The sequence below is a fragment of the Numenius arquata genome, chromosome Z (assembly GCF_964106895.1).
Source record: "Numenius arquata chromosome Z, bNumArq3.hap1.1, whole genome shotgun sequence".
NCBI classification, from domain to species: Eukaryota; Metazoa; Chordata; class Aves; order Charadriiformes; family Scolopacidae; genus Numenius; species Numenius arquata.
This window is the reverse complement of record NC_133616.1, coordinates 71,458,309-71,475,343: the sequence shown is the minus strand read 5'-3', so window position 1 is coordinate 71,475,343 and position 17,035 is coordinate 71,458,309. Positions and strand designations below refer to the sequence as shown.

The 17,035-nt window shown below is 40.7% G+C and overlaps 1 protein-coding gene across 1 annotated transcript in view; it reads left to right on the top strand.

The window, feature by feature from the left end:
* MTAP (methylthioadenosine phosphorylase) overlaps positions 1-17,035 on the top strand; it is a 35,018-nt gene that overhangs the window by 2,037 nt on the left and 15,946 nt on the right. Inside the window, exons 2-4 of the mRNA XM_074166267.1 lie at positions 3,873-3,959; positions 10,059-10,117; positions 13,315-13,482. Coding sequence (XP_074022368.1) covers positions 3,873-3,959; positions 10,059-10,117; positions 13,315-13,482 — 314 coding nt within the window. The remainder of the gene's footprint in view (positions 1-3,872; positions 3,960-10,058; positions 10,118-13,314; positions 13,483-17,035) is intronic.

Genomic DNA, 17,035 nt, shown 5'->3' with positions numbered 1-17,035 from the left:
GGTGTGCTGCTTGCTGGTACAGGAATGGTCTGCTGCAGTTCTGGATCTGTGTGTTCATAAGGACCTTAAGCATTGCAGTTCCAAAATAACTTTTATGTCATGTTGCTGTTATCTCCAGCATTGCACCATTTTCCTCAGTCCCAGTGGTGGTCTTTGCACTTTGCCAGACATAAAAATTGAGGCAGATAAGCACTCCGTTCTGAATATTCTCAATTGTAGGTCATAGGGCACTAATAAAAAAAGCTTTATACCAAACTAAAACTAGTTAAGTTACTGAAGTAACCATTTTTTTCCTAGATGTAAAAAAAAAAAAAGCACCATTTTGATCCTGGCTTCTGTTAATGTAGTAATCTTCCATGTTTACAGAATATGTGCATTAAAATGTTAAAGGTGGTCTTTTGTTATTTTTTACGATTGCTCCTGTTCCATACTTCTTACATGTTTCTTAAGGCAAAAAATCATTCATCTTAAAATTTATGTAGTTTTCAGGATTTTCATGAACAATCTAACAATCTGAACGTTTGTGATAAATGAGTAACATGGGAACAGACCCATCAATACTACTGCGAACAACGATCTAGGTCTTCCCTAATGCTTGAGTTGGAGGGTTGGAGTTTGTGGATTTTTACTGGTATTTTCCTTTGCACTACTCGTCGTACTCCACAAGGGGGTAGCAGTAGGAGAAATAGGAGAGCTGTTAAAACTACTTCAGCGCATCAGCATTTGCACCATCTGGTGTGGAAAGCTTTCCCAGAGAAGTATTTGATGTGTAAGGAAGACCACAGAGCCTCTGCTTGTTGAAGCGAAATGCTTTATGTGCCAGCTATAATATGGTGGTTGAACAAATGACGTCTCTATGAATGTGAAAGTTAACAAAAATCTAGAATGAGAGACGGGTGGGTGTTGTGGAAGGGGGGTGTTGTACATTGAAGTCTGGAGGTTTTACTTGAGAAATTTTCTGTCTTTACTGCATAGTTCCACCATTTTTTATTATTTTTAGTGTGTCATGCCAGAATGGCTCAATATTTTTTTTTCAATGTTAAGCAACTCAGCCATGATATGAATTCTTCAACTTAAAAGTGAGACAAACTTTGCAACATCTGGTTGCATTGGAGGGAAAAAAAAAAAAAGCAGTAGCATTTTCTCTGTGTGTGATAAATGGTGACTTTATTTTTAAATACCATTACTAAGCTTGAGGTTGTGAAAGGCCTGACAGTACCCATTCCATTCAATGAGCTAGAAGTATTCTGAGATCAAGAGAAAACTTGACTTGGTTGAAAATGGAATTGTCCCTAGAAAGACAAAACCAAGATACTTTCCAATGAAGAGCTAGAAACAGGAACATTCAGATACATTTTCTTTAGCTGGAGTTTGAAATCACAGGTGAGTTTAGTCTCAGAGAGATTATATGTTTCAAATTACCTTTTTCTTTCTTTCCGCTTTTTTAAAAAGAACTAGGACAGATGAACAATGAGCCAGAATACAAAATCGGTGATTACTGAAGCATGATAGATAGGTGGCAGCCACTTTATGGTTCTTCACTACAAGTTGTATCAAACACAACATAGGACTTTTAGCCTGATTTCTTAAGGAAATGAATATATTTTATTCAAGTGGCCCTTTGCTTTGCCCTCGCTTTTCCGTTTCCATTATGTTTTGAAGTTTTGTAAAAATTTGGGGGAAAAAGAAAAGATTTCATTAAAAAAGCAAAAGTCTGTTAAGTTTATACTTAGGGAAAGGCTGTGAGTTGAATAAAACCTGACACCGGTGGGCCTACACAGAAGACAGAAGGAACTATACGCCAGTCATCCTCACCTCTGTGCCTGGCAAGATCATGGAGCAGATCCTCCTGGAATCTCGGCTAAGGCACATAGAAAATAAGGAGGTGATTGGAGACAGCCAACATGGCTTCACCAAGGGCAAATCATGCCTGACAAATTTGGTGGCCTTTTACAATACTGCCACAGACTTGGTGGACAAGGGCAGAGCAACAGACGTCATCTACCTGGACTTACGCAAAGCATTTGACACTGTCCCGCACAACATCCTGGTCTCAAAATTGGAAAGTCACGGGTTCGATGGAAGGACCACTCGTGGATAAGGAACTGGCTGAATGGCCGCACTCAAAGGGTTGTGGTCAATGGTTCAATGTCCAATTGGCGGCCAGTGACGAGTGGAGTTCCTCAGGTGTTGGTACTGGGACAGTGCTGTTGAACATCATTGTCGGAGACATGGACAGTGGGATAGAGTGCACACTCAGCAAGTTTGCCAACGACACCAAGCTCGGTGGCGCGGTCGACACGCTGGAGGGAAGGGATACCATCCAGGGGGACCTGGACAGGCTTGAGAGGTGGGCTTGTGCAAATCGCATGAAGTTCAGCCAGGCCAAGTGCAGGGTCCTGCACCTGGGACATGGCAATCGCAGGCACAAATACAGGTTGGGCGGAGAATGGCTGGAGAGCAGCCCTGAGGAGAAGGACTTGGGGTGTTGGTGGATGAGAAGCTCAACATGAGCCAGCAATGTGCACTGGCAGCCCAGAAAGCCAACCGCATCCTGGGCTGCATCAAGAGAAGTGTGGCCAGCAGGTCATGGGAGGTGTTTCTGCCCCTCTACTCTGCGCTCGTGAGACCCCACCTGGAGTACTGTGTCCAGCTTTGGAGTCCTCAACACAGGAAGGACATGGACCTGTTGGAACGGGTCCAACAGAGGGCCACGAAGATGATCAGAGGGCTGGAGCACCTCTCCTATGAAGACAGGCTGAGAGAGCTGGGGTTGTTCAGCCTGGAGAAGAGAAGGCTCCGGGGAGACCTCATAGCAGTCTTCCAATATCTCAAGGGAGCCTACAGGAGAGCCGGAGAGGGACTCTTTGTCAGGAAATATAGTGACAGGACAAGGGGTAATGGGTTTAAATTGGAAGAGGAGAGATTTAGATTAGATATTAGGAGGAAATTCTTTACTGTGAGGGTGGTGAGGCACTGGAACAGGTTGCCCAGGGAAGCTGTGACTGCCCCATCCCTGGAAGTGTTTAAGGCCAGGCTGGATGGGGCTTTGAGCAACCTGCTCTAGTGGGAGGTGTCCCTGCCCATGGCAGAGGGGTTGGAACTTGATGATCTTTAAGGTCCCCTCCAACTCTAACCATTCTATGATTCTAAGACAGTCACCCAGCTGCAGGCAAAGTTTGAACGAGCACTTATACCTTCTTAGGTACCAAACGACCTAATTGTGAATACGTGAAGAAATTCAGCAGTGCTCACAGCAGGTGAAATTGTCAGCAGATTCTTTTTATTTCTGTTGTGAAGATGCTGTTGTGCTATCCCCCTTTTCAGAAGCTGTACAAAGACTACTTACAGAAACAGCAAAGTGCTTAGATTTTGGCAAGTCAACACAAAAAACTTCTCTAATTTTTTGAAAAAAGGTTTTCATTATTTTCTATATATAATACTATATAGTAATGTCTGATATTCAGTATGGCAGTCTTGTTCGTGTGAACAAGAAGCCTTTGCTATAATACGCTTTATATAGGTATTTCTCACTCATACAAGGCATTCCCAAATAACAGCCTTCATTTTTGTATCAGGAATAAATGGTGAATTGGCACATCTGTATGCATTTTCCATAGCTTTTTTAATTTGGTATCTTTAAAGAGCAGAATCATAGTGTAAGAAATTGGTAAGTTAAATACAGTTGTTTAAAATCAGTCATTTGAAATTTCCTTTCTGGGAAACTGTGCTGGGCATATTATGTTTTCTTGATGTAGTTTACCCCCATCTCAAGCAGAAAATACATTTTGTAGCTGCCTAGTTAGCTTTTCAGACATGCTGTTAAACGGAGTGTGATCTCAAGAAGACTAATATGTACTTTCCTGTCTAAGATTGGCATTATTGGTGGAACTGGCCTGGATGATCCAGATATCTTGGAAGGAAGAACGGAAAAATATGTTGATACTCCTTATGGCAAGGTGTGTATAACCTTTTTTTTTTTTTATTACTGAGATTTGTTGTTGATTTTAAATATGTTTGTATGCTTTAAGAATTTTTAGACTCTTATATGAATGCATGAAGGAGGTATTGTCACAAGACTGTTCCCTTTTCGTTGCTATGTATTGTGTGATTCTTAGTTTGTAGAAACAAGGTGATACAAAGATGATGTGCAAAGGAGACACTACCTCTTCTCCTTTGTAGATTGGATGAATTTACAAACTCAGTCCTGAATTTGCAGTCAAGAGGGATAAACTCTCTCTTTCAAATTTGTGCAGTTGTGTAACCTGTAGTGTATGTCAGATTGCTCCAGGAACCTTTCTGAATTACAGAAAACTGTCTTTTGAGGTATATGGGCCACAATTTTTCCTGTAACCACTGAATTACGTTTTACATACCAGTGCTGTCATAACAGTTGTGCTTATAACCACATAATTTGAAACTGGTCTGAAAACAAAGCTCTGAAAATGGTTTTGGGGCACAGGTGTTCTTGACCAATACTCCTTCAGACTGCTTCAGCCCTTTTCCTCAGCGAAAGGGAGCGGAGGCTAGGGGTGTTGCTATGTACACAGTGCCAAGTGTGTTGTGAGGGACAACTCCTGCCCCAAAGCATTTATAGTAGGAACAGGCAAGACAAATTATGTGAGAGCTTAATAGGCAGGAGATCAAGGAGAAGGCTTCTAGTGTCGTAAGACCAGGGGAGTCTGGCATCTGGCAGGAGGCAGCAAGAGCCATTTTAGGGGTAGAAACTTGCCAGAAAGCTCAGCGCTGTAGCGTGTGTTTGAAAATCTGAATCCGTGCCTCCATGCAAAATGGTTTAAGAGGAAAGTAAGAGTGTAAAGAGCAAGTGGAGTTTGTGTGCACACCATTTAAGAAGGGGAAGGAGGTAAAGATTAAGGGAGGAGAAAACATAACCAGAAAAATATGTTTGACTTTTCCACTATCCTTCAAAATCTGTTAACAAACTGCAAGAGCATGAAGGGAACTTGCCTCCTCCATTTTCTGTACCCTGCTCTCCAAATGGTAGCCAGTGCTGGTCTGAAGTAGAATCCACTGGCTAAACCAAACCAGTAGGTGGCCTACTGAGAAAAGTAGGAGTACCTGCAGGATGGCTTCCGCACAGGGGAGTGGAAAAATCTTCCTCAATCCTGTACCTTTGGTCATTGTGGAAGGCTTTTTAAATTTTATTTAGGAAGCATTTCTTAGCTATTGTCTTTTTTTCTGTGTTCTTCACAAAATGCAACATGAATAGGGGAAAATAAATCTTGGTTGCCTGTTGTGGTTTGTGAGAAACTTTGATCAATGGACTGGCTGTGTCTGAGCTTGTGTATTACGTATTTAGCATAGGCTCAACTTTAAGGAAAAGCTTGTGAATATTCTGTCTTTGTGTATGGGGCGGAGGTATAACTGAAATATCATGGTAGGAACCCAAGTGTGGATTCTAGGTACTGTGGTGAGCTGCGCTGGGGCTGTTGAGCTCACCTGGATGGAAAACTGCAACTTTGTGGGACTTCTGTATCTGTGAAAGGGAGCACAGCCCGACTGAGCTTTTTTCCTTACCCCTGCTTGCCTGTCTTTCTTCTCACTGCTACAATTCTGAACTCCTAAGAACTCAAGCCATCGGTCTGATGGCTGTTTCATGTACATTCGTTCCTGTATAGAATCACACTAACTTCAGTGTTTGAATGAAGTTTTCATCCTCATGGAGCAACTGGTGGATCAGCCTTAGTGGTAAGATGTGCAGGGCTTAGACCACAGGTTACGGTGGCATAAAGTGCATCGAGTGTGTTGAGTTGGTGAACTTCAATTGAAGTAGAAAAAAAACTCACAAATTTAACTGGTGTCATTAGGTGGATCAATGTTTGCTTATTTTGCTGCTGAGACTTTAGCATTAAGGAAGGAGGTGTTTCACAGCCTGCCTCTCTCATTTTAGAATAACAGAGATGAGAGAAGCAGCTGTTGCTGAATGCAAAAGGGCAAATGAGAATTTTTTTTTAAGTGTGTTTGGAAAAGTTTAGAAGTTTGTGGTTTATGTTAGTATATTTTCCTAAAGGTGTGTCTTGTTCTTGATTGTTACTGAAATAAAACCAAATTGGGATTTTTCTGCCATAATGATGTTTTTTCATAGAGCTGTGACATCAGTGGAGAGCGAATCTGCCTGAAATTTTAAGAGGTAAAGAGCTTAATCTAAATGAACTGTTCAGACCTGTGTGGTCTTTCAATTGTGAATTAGAGATGAGATTAGATTAGAGAGAATTAGAGATGCAACATTAAGCCTATTTAGTTCAAGCGAAACTAGGAAGAATGAAAATGAATGTCTGAATGCCAAAAGGAAAATGAAAGGCATAGTTAAAAAATGTATGTCAATTTTGTTCTATCCTGAGTAAATGCAAAGTATACAATTTTACTTCCCTTAAATACTGGGTTTTAATGTTAAGTTTCTTGGCAAGAACATAGCCAGAAGACTTTTAGCTGAAAACCTTTCTGGTGGTGACGTCCCTTGGCACTTTTGACATTCGGCAACAGCAAAATAGACATTTCTTTAATGCTGTTTCTTTACTTTTAGAAGCAGAATAATAGCTTACATTTTATTTGTATAGAGTCCTTGAGTTGTTTTCTGCTTTGGCCTTCTTGAATCGTAAGAATCATTTAATAACAAAACTTACATCATTAGGAATATCGTGTGGGGATATTTTTTTCATGTGAAATATGGAAAAGTTTAAAGGAAACTTGTATGAAACTACTGGCATTGGTCCTCCCATGATCTTTCAAGTTACATTAGTAATGCTAGTGAAAATGCAGTACATTAGTGTTTCATGGGTCTTTTTAAAATAAACACGCTTTCCAGCCTTCTTTTCTCTCTTGTCTGTTTCCACCGTTTTCATTGCATAAAAAATTTTGTTTTCTATGGAAAATACCCTAAAACCTCTTGGCATACCACCTCTAGATATGGAAAATATTGTTCTCTTATAGGATAAGAAGATAGCTTGCAACAGCATTTGTCTTCATCATTGAATTTTGAAACTATTAATAAAACTTTGTTCAGTTAGATTGTTTTACTTTCTGGATAACAGAACTTGGTTCAGAGTAATTTTTCCCCAAATCAGAAAAATATCTTCCTGTTCTAGAAAACCATTTTAGGTGCTCCCCTCTTTTTTTGGTGATAGGTATATCTGGCAAGAAAAGCAGGGAGAGGGTTCCACCTTGCAAATGAGCATTTCGTTGCTTGCATCAGGAAAATCAGACCATGTGACATAATACTTAAGCTCCTCTTCTGCCTCCCCGAAACAATTTCCGTCATTTGGTTCCTAAACTAGATAACAGGTTAAATGAAGGCTGGGGAGCCTATGAGATACTTCTCTATGTCGAGTTTTCCCTATGTTTTTGTTTTGCTTGTTAATTCTACTTTGTGTTCCAGCTTTTTTCTGAGGTGAGACTTGCAAAATTAATTTTTTCTTAGTCTCACATTAACAATACTTTGTGCTTATTTATGTCATTTATGTTGCAGACAAAGGGGATTTATTTCAGTTGTTTGTTACGGTCATATTGTAGGGTTAACTGAGTGGGGTTCTTTGCTTCCTTTTCTGTTTTGCAACACTGAGTAACATATATCTGACTTGGATTGTGTGGAAGGGGGAAGTAGTTAAATATGTATATGAATTATTAAGGTTTGAGAACTTTTTGTTTGGCCTTTTATTAAATTCTGCTTTAAAAATACTGTATCAGAGCTTTAAATTCAGATTGTGCAATTGGAAGTTTTTATTGTTTTATCAGGGTTTCAAAGCCCCTGACCACAACTGCGATAATAGTAGAGAGGTGCAGCACTGGAAAAAACTTGTGGGAGAAAGAGAGCGGAACGGAAGCACACGCTAGCTCTGTTAACATGGTTAACACATAGTTTGAAATTTCTGTCTTTCACTTCCTTGTAGCTTTACACACACTAATTTATCCTTAATTCCTCTCTTTTAATGAGCCATGATGCAGTATCTGCAAATTCTTTTCTTAAACTGTCAGTTCATCATTTAGGAGTGCACTCTTTGTTCCAAATCTTTCTTTTTCTCTGCCATGTTTCTAGCAGTCATGCACAAGAAAGGTGTTCAGGCAGTCATCTGGAAGACGTCCTGAATGTGTTCTGTGGAAATCTGTGTAAAGATGGCAAGTGGTCCTGTTACACGGCCACCCTGAAGCCTTTGAAGTTACTAGGGTGGCAGCAGATAAGGAAGGAAAACTTGGCTGCTGCAACTAGATTTTGAAGCCTGTTAAATTTAAAAGCCGTTGCATTTTTGCTGCATCAGCAGTGTATGCCAGAATTCAGGGGAGTTCTGTGGTGGGGGAGAATATCAAATAGCAGTTAGATTGAACCTTTCTACCCCAAATTTTTTGGAAATTGATATAAACTTGAATCTATTGCTTGCAATAAACTTGAATCTGTCACTTGTAAAGCAAAGGGTCCAGTCTTGAACTTCTTGGTCTTTTCATTTTGATAGGAGAAAAGGAATTTTGGTTTAAGTTCTCCTTAATTTTTAAGAGTGTTTTGGTGTCCTGCTCTGAGCTAAGGTGCATGCTTATTACTTCACACAGCAAATGTGTGCTTTCTAAACAAAACCCAAAAAGCAAAACCCCAAATGCTAATTATTGTGAACCTTCATTGTTATGGAATGTTGCAATATCAAAATGCCTTGGCAACTGGACAGCAAGGCTTTTGCCCTGTGTGAAATTTCACTCTTAAAGCCATGTCTGGTTCAGAAGAGCATATGTAAAGTAAGGTAAACATTTAAGTGTCAATAGGTTAATATTAAATTGAGACTTTTTAAAAAAAAAGTCAGAATACACTACAATTCTAAAAATAAATTTTCTGGAACATTCCCTTAAAAAAAAAAAAAGAGGCAAATCTGTGGCTGGCAGAATTTAAACCTAGGTGATGGATTAAATTATAGTGCTTTGAAGAGATTATATGTTAAAAATGATGAAAAAGAGCTGCGCAATAGAGGGTAGAAAGTGGTGATTTTATAAGAAATCAGTGTCTCTAAAATACAGTTGTGGAACTCATTACTTTATTCTAGATCTCTGCAAATTTTCAAGTATGTAATAGAATTAACGGCTGTAAAACTAAATGCTAATTGAAATCTCATGGCTAGCATTAAAATACAAATAAAAGTATATCAGGTAGCAGGCAACAGAACGCTTCTAAATGCAAACGTGTGCGTCCTTTCAGACACTTGCAAACTTGTGATCCGTAAATAAATCATAATTTTTTTAATAGATATTTCAGTATTAAATCCCAGGGCAAGGAGGAGAGATTGGCAGAGTGGCTTCCACCCTAATTATAGTTTCTTCTACACTGCAAAGTGAAATGCATGCAGTTCTGAATTGGGCAGGAGAAGCAACACATCCAACTTCACTGCTGTTCAGTACAAGTGCAGATTAGCATCTGATTAAACAGAGGCCTGCTTCTGTTGCTAGTACCAGAAGTTCTCTGTCGTATCACAGTTCACTCCCCAAAAGCGGGACTCCCGGCAGCAGGAAGGTTTGGGGGGAGTAAAGGGTGGGTTGGAGGAGCGTAGAACATGAGTGTGAGCTAGGGGGTCATGGTAGAAGGGGGACAGAGCAGCGAATGGCGGCTGTTATGGAGATGGACAGATTACATGTGATTTCTGTTGGGAGGAAACTTTCAGTAGGGCACCTGCTTAGCAAAAACAAGCTACAAAGGAGAGAGTGAGATCAGCTGGCCAATTTAAGGGCAACATGTATGTGCTTTTTTCGTGTTTGTGCAGCACTGTTTGAAAGAATACTGTTTCAAAGTATATAAAGTATTTAAGGTATTACTGCTTCAAACCCTAAAGTAAGGAGTTGCAATATTAATGTCATTAAGAACACAGAAAAATTGTGATAATCCACTTCCTGTTCCAGACTCTTTTACTAATCTGCCGTATCAAATTACAGAGCTGAGCTGAAGAAAATGTGAGACTACGGTGGTAACCAGTATTTCCTTTCATAACTATCCTGCTTATTTTTAAGTAGCTGTTAAGGTTTCTAATGTGATTGTCACTGTAACTCATTCTTATTTGCTTGTTTTGCAGCCATCGGATGCTTTGATATTGGGAAAGATAAAAAATGTGGACTGTGTGCTGTTGGCAAGGTAAATGAGCATCTTAAGCGGGTTTATATTATGTGTCTTGAAGTTTTCTCAATATTTTTTTCTTTTTACATTAGGTTAACTGCACTTTTACTCTGACTTCATTTTGCTCTGTGTAGTTGTTAGCAAAGTCCAACAGAAGTCTGGGGTTTTTCCTGAACAAATTTGATGCTGCAGGGAGTCAGGGTATTAAAAATATCATCTAGGTTAGGAAAGAGATATCTAGTGGGGGGTGCTGCCGCAGTAAGAACAGCAACCTGCAAGGCTGCCTGCTCAGGTAGTAGGTGGGTGGTGCCTGATAACCTCAGTAATCTGTCTGCTCCCTGTGTTCGCAAATTTCCTTTGTGATCCTTGTAAATTGCCTGTTTACAGGTGAACTGTATCTCTGGAACCACTGTAGACTCTTCCAAATCATTCCCTTTGATTATTGAGTCTTCTGGCGCTTTCTTTTATTGCTTAGGAGGCTGCATCCCCTGTAGTTCTCCCTGCCTGGGTCATTTTTATTTAGATATCTCTTACAATACTCAGAAGAGACTCTGGAAGTGTGGAAATTTCACACTAATGTAACCGTGGATGTCTAGGACCAGTGTGCTACTAGATTAAACATAAGAATACTAACACAGTTCTTAGCATCCGGACAGCATGGGCAGAGCCAGGTGCTGATAACAGGGTCCATCAGCAGTCCCAGACAAGTCAAGGTGATGAATCAAGTCCAGGATCCATCCAAGGAGTCCAGGCAGGAGCAGTAGGAGGTGGGACCAGAGAAAGGGTTGGAGACAAAGCTGCAGAGTGTGTCCGAAGTCCACCAGAAAACAGGTCTGGAGACAAATTACAGCATAGGTCTGAAGGCTATCCAGGAGACGGGGCTGGGGACAGGTGCACCTGTGACACGGCTCAAGCCAGGAGTGAAGGCTGGGACCTGAGCTTGGAGTGGGAGCACCTTGGCTCACGGGCACCAACTGTTTGGGTGGAGGCCCAGGGCGAGGCTGCCCAGGGCAATTACGATCCAGTGGTGCACTCAGGGCCCCAAATCTTTTCATGACAGTATTTTTTTGTTAAGTTGCAGACTGTTAACCATCTCTGCAACTACACTCCTGACTGTGGTTTTATTTGTCTTATCTTTCATGGACTTTGCTCATGTATCTTACTACACCTGGACAACATTTTTCACATTTTCTCAAATGAAATGCTAAGCCAAGATCTCATAGCAGTGCTGCGTCAAAGTAGGCCTTGGGCTACAGGTGGCTGAACAACTCAGATGTGGTTTGCATCCTCACTGGGATTTATGGCCATTCCCATACAGTCCATGTGAGTTTACTTTTGGGGCTAACTGCAACTTCACTTTATGTTTTGGGAAAAATAACAAACTTGCTTGTGAATGCCAGACTAAAAAAAAAAAGGGCATGTATATTCTAGAAGAGGATCATGACAACAACTGCAGCATTAAACAATAGATCTACATGCATAGTAACTTATCAGAAATGCTAAAGACAACGTGGAAATCCTGCCTGACAGTCCTTGGTCATGTTTTGTTCGACTCCTAGTTCTTAAGTTCTTAATCAAGTTCTTAAGACCTTTTGGTCTCTGTGAAAGAATCAATTAGGAAATGAAGTTCCTTCTTTCCTCTAACATGGTTGAAAATAATATTCAAGTGTGTGCTGCCACACAGCAAGACCTGGGCATGCTGGAGAGTTGGGCAGAGAGGAACCTGATGAAATTCAACAAGGGCAAGTGTAGGGTGCTGCACCTGGGGAGGAATAACCCCATGCACCAGCACAGGTTGGGGGCTGACCTGCTGGAGGGCAGCTCTATGGAAAAAGACCTGGGAGTCCTGGTGACAACAGGATGACCATGAGCCAGCAATGTGCCCTTGTGGCCAAGAAGGCCAATGGCACCCTGGGGTGCATCAAGAAGAGTGTGACCAGCAGGTCGAGGGAGGCTATCCTGCCCCTCACCCCTTGGTGAAGCCGCATCTGGAGGACTGTGTCCGGTTCTGGGCTCCCCACTTCAAGTAAGGACAGGGAACTTCTAGAGAGGGTACAGCAAAGAGCTACAAAGATGATTAGGGGACTAGAACGTCTCTCCTATGAGGAAAGGCTGAGGGACTTGGGTCTTTTTAGTCTAGAGAAGAGAAGGCTGAGGGGGGATCTGATTAATGCTTATAAATACTTAAAGGGTGGGTGTCAAGAGGATGGGGCCAGTCTTTTTTTCAGTGGTCCCCAGTGACAGGACAAGAGGAAACGGGCACAAACTTGAACATAGTAAGTTCCATCTAAACATGAGGAGGAACTTCTTTACTCTGAGGGTGGCAGAGCACTGGAACAGGCTGCCCAGAGAGGTGGTGGAGTCTCTGTCTCTGGAGACATTCAAAACCCGCCTGGACATGTTCCTGTGCAACCTGCTGCAGTTGGACCTGCTTTGGCAGGGGGGTTGGACTAGATGATCTCCAGAGGTCCCTACCAACCCCATGTCATTCTGTGATTCTGTTTAATCACTATGTGAGTGATGTAGCTCTGTAGAGATGATGGAGATAACACAAAAGCTTGTGCTTCTAAGACTAAGTATTTCCTGTCTTGGTGAAAAAGTATACTTCAACAGTGTGAAGTCATTCTTACAATTTATTAAAGCTGTCAGGTCATTTTAAGATCAAAGAGAAAAATGTGATGATTCTTCTGTTTTCTTTGGAAAGGTGACAGATTACAACAGTGTGTTCTTTGTGTTTTTAATTTCCTGTGATGTGCCACTCTTTTCTGGAAGTACAAACAGTGCTTCTGAGCAGAAAATTGGTAGAGTTTTATATAAATCTTACAAATTTGTTGTAGTGTATGGAAGATTTAATTTGCTGCAGCTGGGTTTTCAAACTCTATGGAACTGACTTTCAAAATTCAGAGAAAGAATGCTTTTTGTATTCTTGAAGCTGCCAAAGTATATTTGGATTGTATTTTCAAGATTCTTTTCATTAGTCTTGAACTTAAAAAATTTGCATTTAAAAAGAAAACTGCACTGCTACTTCTTAAATCAAATGCTGAGAGAACCTTAATGCAGTTAGGAAAACAAGCTACACTGAAAGTGGCTGAAATATCAGTCCCACTTCCAACGTTGTTAGGGAAATTACATTTCCTGGAATTCTCTTCATCTGGGAGAAGGAAGGCAATTTCAGTCTGATTTATTTTGCTCTCTTGCAACATGTGTCTTTGCAGACATGGAAGGCATCATACAATTATGCCATCGAATGTCAATTACCGTGCCAATATTTGGGCATTAAAAGAAGAAAATTGTTCACATGTATTAGTGACTACAGCCTGTGGTTCATTACGAGAAGAAATACAACCTGGTGATCTTGTCATAATTGACCAGTTCATTGACAGGTGAGTAACATTTGTTTTTAATTATGTTCTTAGTTTTGGGGGAGAAAAAAGGGGACAAGTGTGGTTAAATCATATAATAACATGTTAAATTAAGTTCTTGTGAAATGAGGTGATAGCCTCAGTTCCTATGGCAAAAAGTAAGATTCATACAAGAAGACAAGATAGGAAAAAGGAATGAGATTATAAAGTCAACTCTAGCAGACATAGAAGAAATACCAGGCTTTCAGCTGTATCATTCTTTCAGAAGAGTCTTCTGAAGAGATCTCCTATTCTCAGATGTGGGGGATGATAAGAGCACAGGCCATTCTAAGAAGAATCCCAAAGGAGATGCAGAGGTGCAAGAAAGCATAGTAGGAGCCGGGTAGGGAAATACATGCAGTAATAACGAGTCTCTACAGAAGAGAGATCAAATGGAACTCAGTGGGAAAAGAGAGGAGGTTGTTTTGAAACAAGGATTGATGCTAACATTTTTTTATTTGCTTAGAATCATAAGGAATTAATTTTTTTCCAAAGTTCGTGTACTCCAGTCAGTCCTCCCCCCCTTGATTACGTGATATTTAGAAAAATTAAAGCAAACGGGGGGGGAGGGGAGGAGTAGAGGGGAGGAGGAAGGGAGAAAGGCTGCATTTAAAGATCACCAACTACACCAAGTATTTAAAAAATACAGTGGCACATTTTAAGATTTATATTTATTATTAATACTTATAGACATACTATATTTGGAAGTCTTATTTGGATATTCCACACAATTTTAAGTGTTCGGAATGGTTTATGCAGCTCCTTTGTGCTTTTGGGGGGCTGCTGGCAATATTTCAATGCCAACTGAACACGTATGCCTATGTTTGTTTGCTGCAGTGCAGTACTGTTTGAGTTTTGACTTACTGACAGTTTTTGAGTGTGTCACTGAACTGCTTTTTCTTGTAAGAGAGTATGTTTTAAGTACAGTGTATCTAAATGACTAAGTAATCTGCAGGAGCAAGCCCCATGTAAACTGCTTCCTGTTATACTAGAGTTGATTTATGGGTGGAGAGCAGCTGTATTGCTGACAATGGGTTTTTTTGGTTTTTTTTTCAAGTCTAACAGTATTTAGGCTGATCACTTTGTTTATACAGATTAAATCGTAATCGTCCTTATTCTGCCAGTAGTACTTGGAAATAAGTAATTTTAGTATTGATATTGATGTATCTAGGAAAGATATTAATCATAATTGAGTACATGGTTTGGATGACTGCAAGTAAAGCACCAGTTACTTTGACAGCATTATCTTCTAGCAGACTCCTAGGTAGATGAGGGGAGCCTAACCATGCAAAACTGTGAATTGCAAGTCTTGTAAGAAGTAGCCTCTGGCCCAGAAGAAACAGTTGGAATGATTGCAGAGTTATTATCTGCTACAGATGAGGGGTGGAAGTATGGAGAAACTAACTCTTCCAGAGGTCAGGCAGAAAGACATTAACAGAGCCAGAAAATGAACCAGATATAAAATCTGAGACCATCTTTCATCCAAAATGTCATTATCAAAATTAGCCATTCATTTTGAAGCTACCTAATCTCCTCATGCAGTTTTAAATTTCCCAGCACTTGCCAGTCTGCATCATAACTTCTGAACCAGAGGGGAAGTAATCAGCTTGGTTAAGTTTGAGTTTTAAGAACCTGTCCCTTTCCAAAAAAAAAACCATTATAGAACAAATCTATATTTCTCTGATGTGAAGATGAGTGAGAGGACAGGGATCATTTACATTGCAGCAAAGAAGGCTAATCGTATTATTTTGGGCTGCATGACTAGGACTGTTTCCAGCAGGTCGAGGGAGGTGATCCTTCTTCCCTTCTGCTCAGCACTGATGAGGCCACACTTGGAATGCTATGTCCAGTGCTGGGCTCCCCAGTGCAAGAGGGACAAGGACATACTGGAGTGAGTCCAGCCATGGACCATGAAGATGCTGAAGGGATTAGTGCATGTCTCCTATGAGGAAAGGCTGAAGGAACAGGAACTGTTCAGCCTGGAGAACAGCAGGCTCAGGGGGGATCTCATCAAGGTATATAAATACTTGAAGTGAGGGTGCAAAGAAAATGGAACCAGGCTGTGTCCAGTGGTATCCAATGACAGGACAGGAGGCAGTGGGCACACACTGAAATGCAGGAGGTTCCCTCTGAACATCAGGAAACCCTTTTTCACTGTGAGGGTGACCAAGCACTGGCACAGGTTGCCCAAGAGAAGTGGTGGAGTCTCCATCCTTGGAGATACTCAAAAGCCACCTGGACATGGTCTTGGGCAACCAGTTCTTTGTGGCCCTGCTTAAGCAAGGGGGTTGGGCCAGATGACCTCAAGAGGTCCCTTCTAACCTCAACCATTCTGTGATTCTCTGATCTATGCTTTCACTTAGAGTTTATTCAGGTGATCACCAGTAGTAATGGCATAGCCCATATATGAGCAGTGTTTAATTCGAGCAAGTAAGTTTTTGTTTTGAGGTAGAAGACTGGGAACTTGTGGAGACTTGTTTCATGGCTTCGGGAAACCAAGAAGCTTCTCACAACGCACGTGAGAATGTTTCAGTGTGGAAAACAACATATAATATGAATTTTAAAATCATTACTGGCTTGCCCTTTAATTCAGAAAACTGTTAAGTCATAATAGTCTCTTTCATTTGACAATTTGATATCTGGGATGTCTTTTTCCCTGATGATCTTTGCCAGTGGGTATTACACTGATGGTTCTTTGGAGGTAGGGTCTGCATTTTTGCCTTTCACAGGGGTATATCTGTAAAAGTGATTGCACTATTTATCATAAATCATTATGAAAACAATGCTGCTGACGGGAAGATATTTTCATGTGACAAAACAGATTAATTGCCCTGCAAAATCTGAAAAAATGCAAATTTCTGAAATACCTTCTAATGAAGGATCAGATCCTACAAACAAACTACGTCAGCAGAGTTGGAAAGAAGGTACTGGTTAAAGCTGCAAAAACAGCCACTTAATTTTCATGAAAGGTGCCCTGGCTTCTATATAGTGATTAACTGATTGCAGGCACTACATAGGAAAGAGGCTTGGGTCTAGGTTGGAAGGATTTACTCAAGCTGCCATTAAAATCAATGCCTTCTAGGTGACCAGGTACCTTCTGGTACCTGGGCTTTAGTTCTCAGTAGACATTTGCTGCAATGTGAATGATCCCTATCTCATCATTATTCTCTTTTTAGGTACAAAGCAAGAAAAATGAATAGTGAATGGGAATAGGAGAAGGGCTAGAATTGAGCATAAAGCTGTAGGTAGCAATTGTAGTTTGCTGCAGTTGGGGTCATGCACACTGTGGCATTAACGACAGGATCTCAGTATATGGAGTTGTGTAGGACTTCTGTCTAGTTTATGGCGTAGGTTTGGCATAGGTTTAGTGGGGAACACTGAATAGGTGTAATTGGAACTATATAGCATTTCCAGACTTTTGAGAGCTTAATTCTGTGGATCATTAACACTCGTAGTAAATTATTTTGTATATAGAGTCTCTGCTTTCTTCATGCTTACAGACTAGTGTGTGTATTTAAACAGTAAAAGATACATT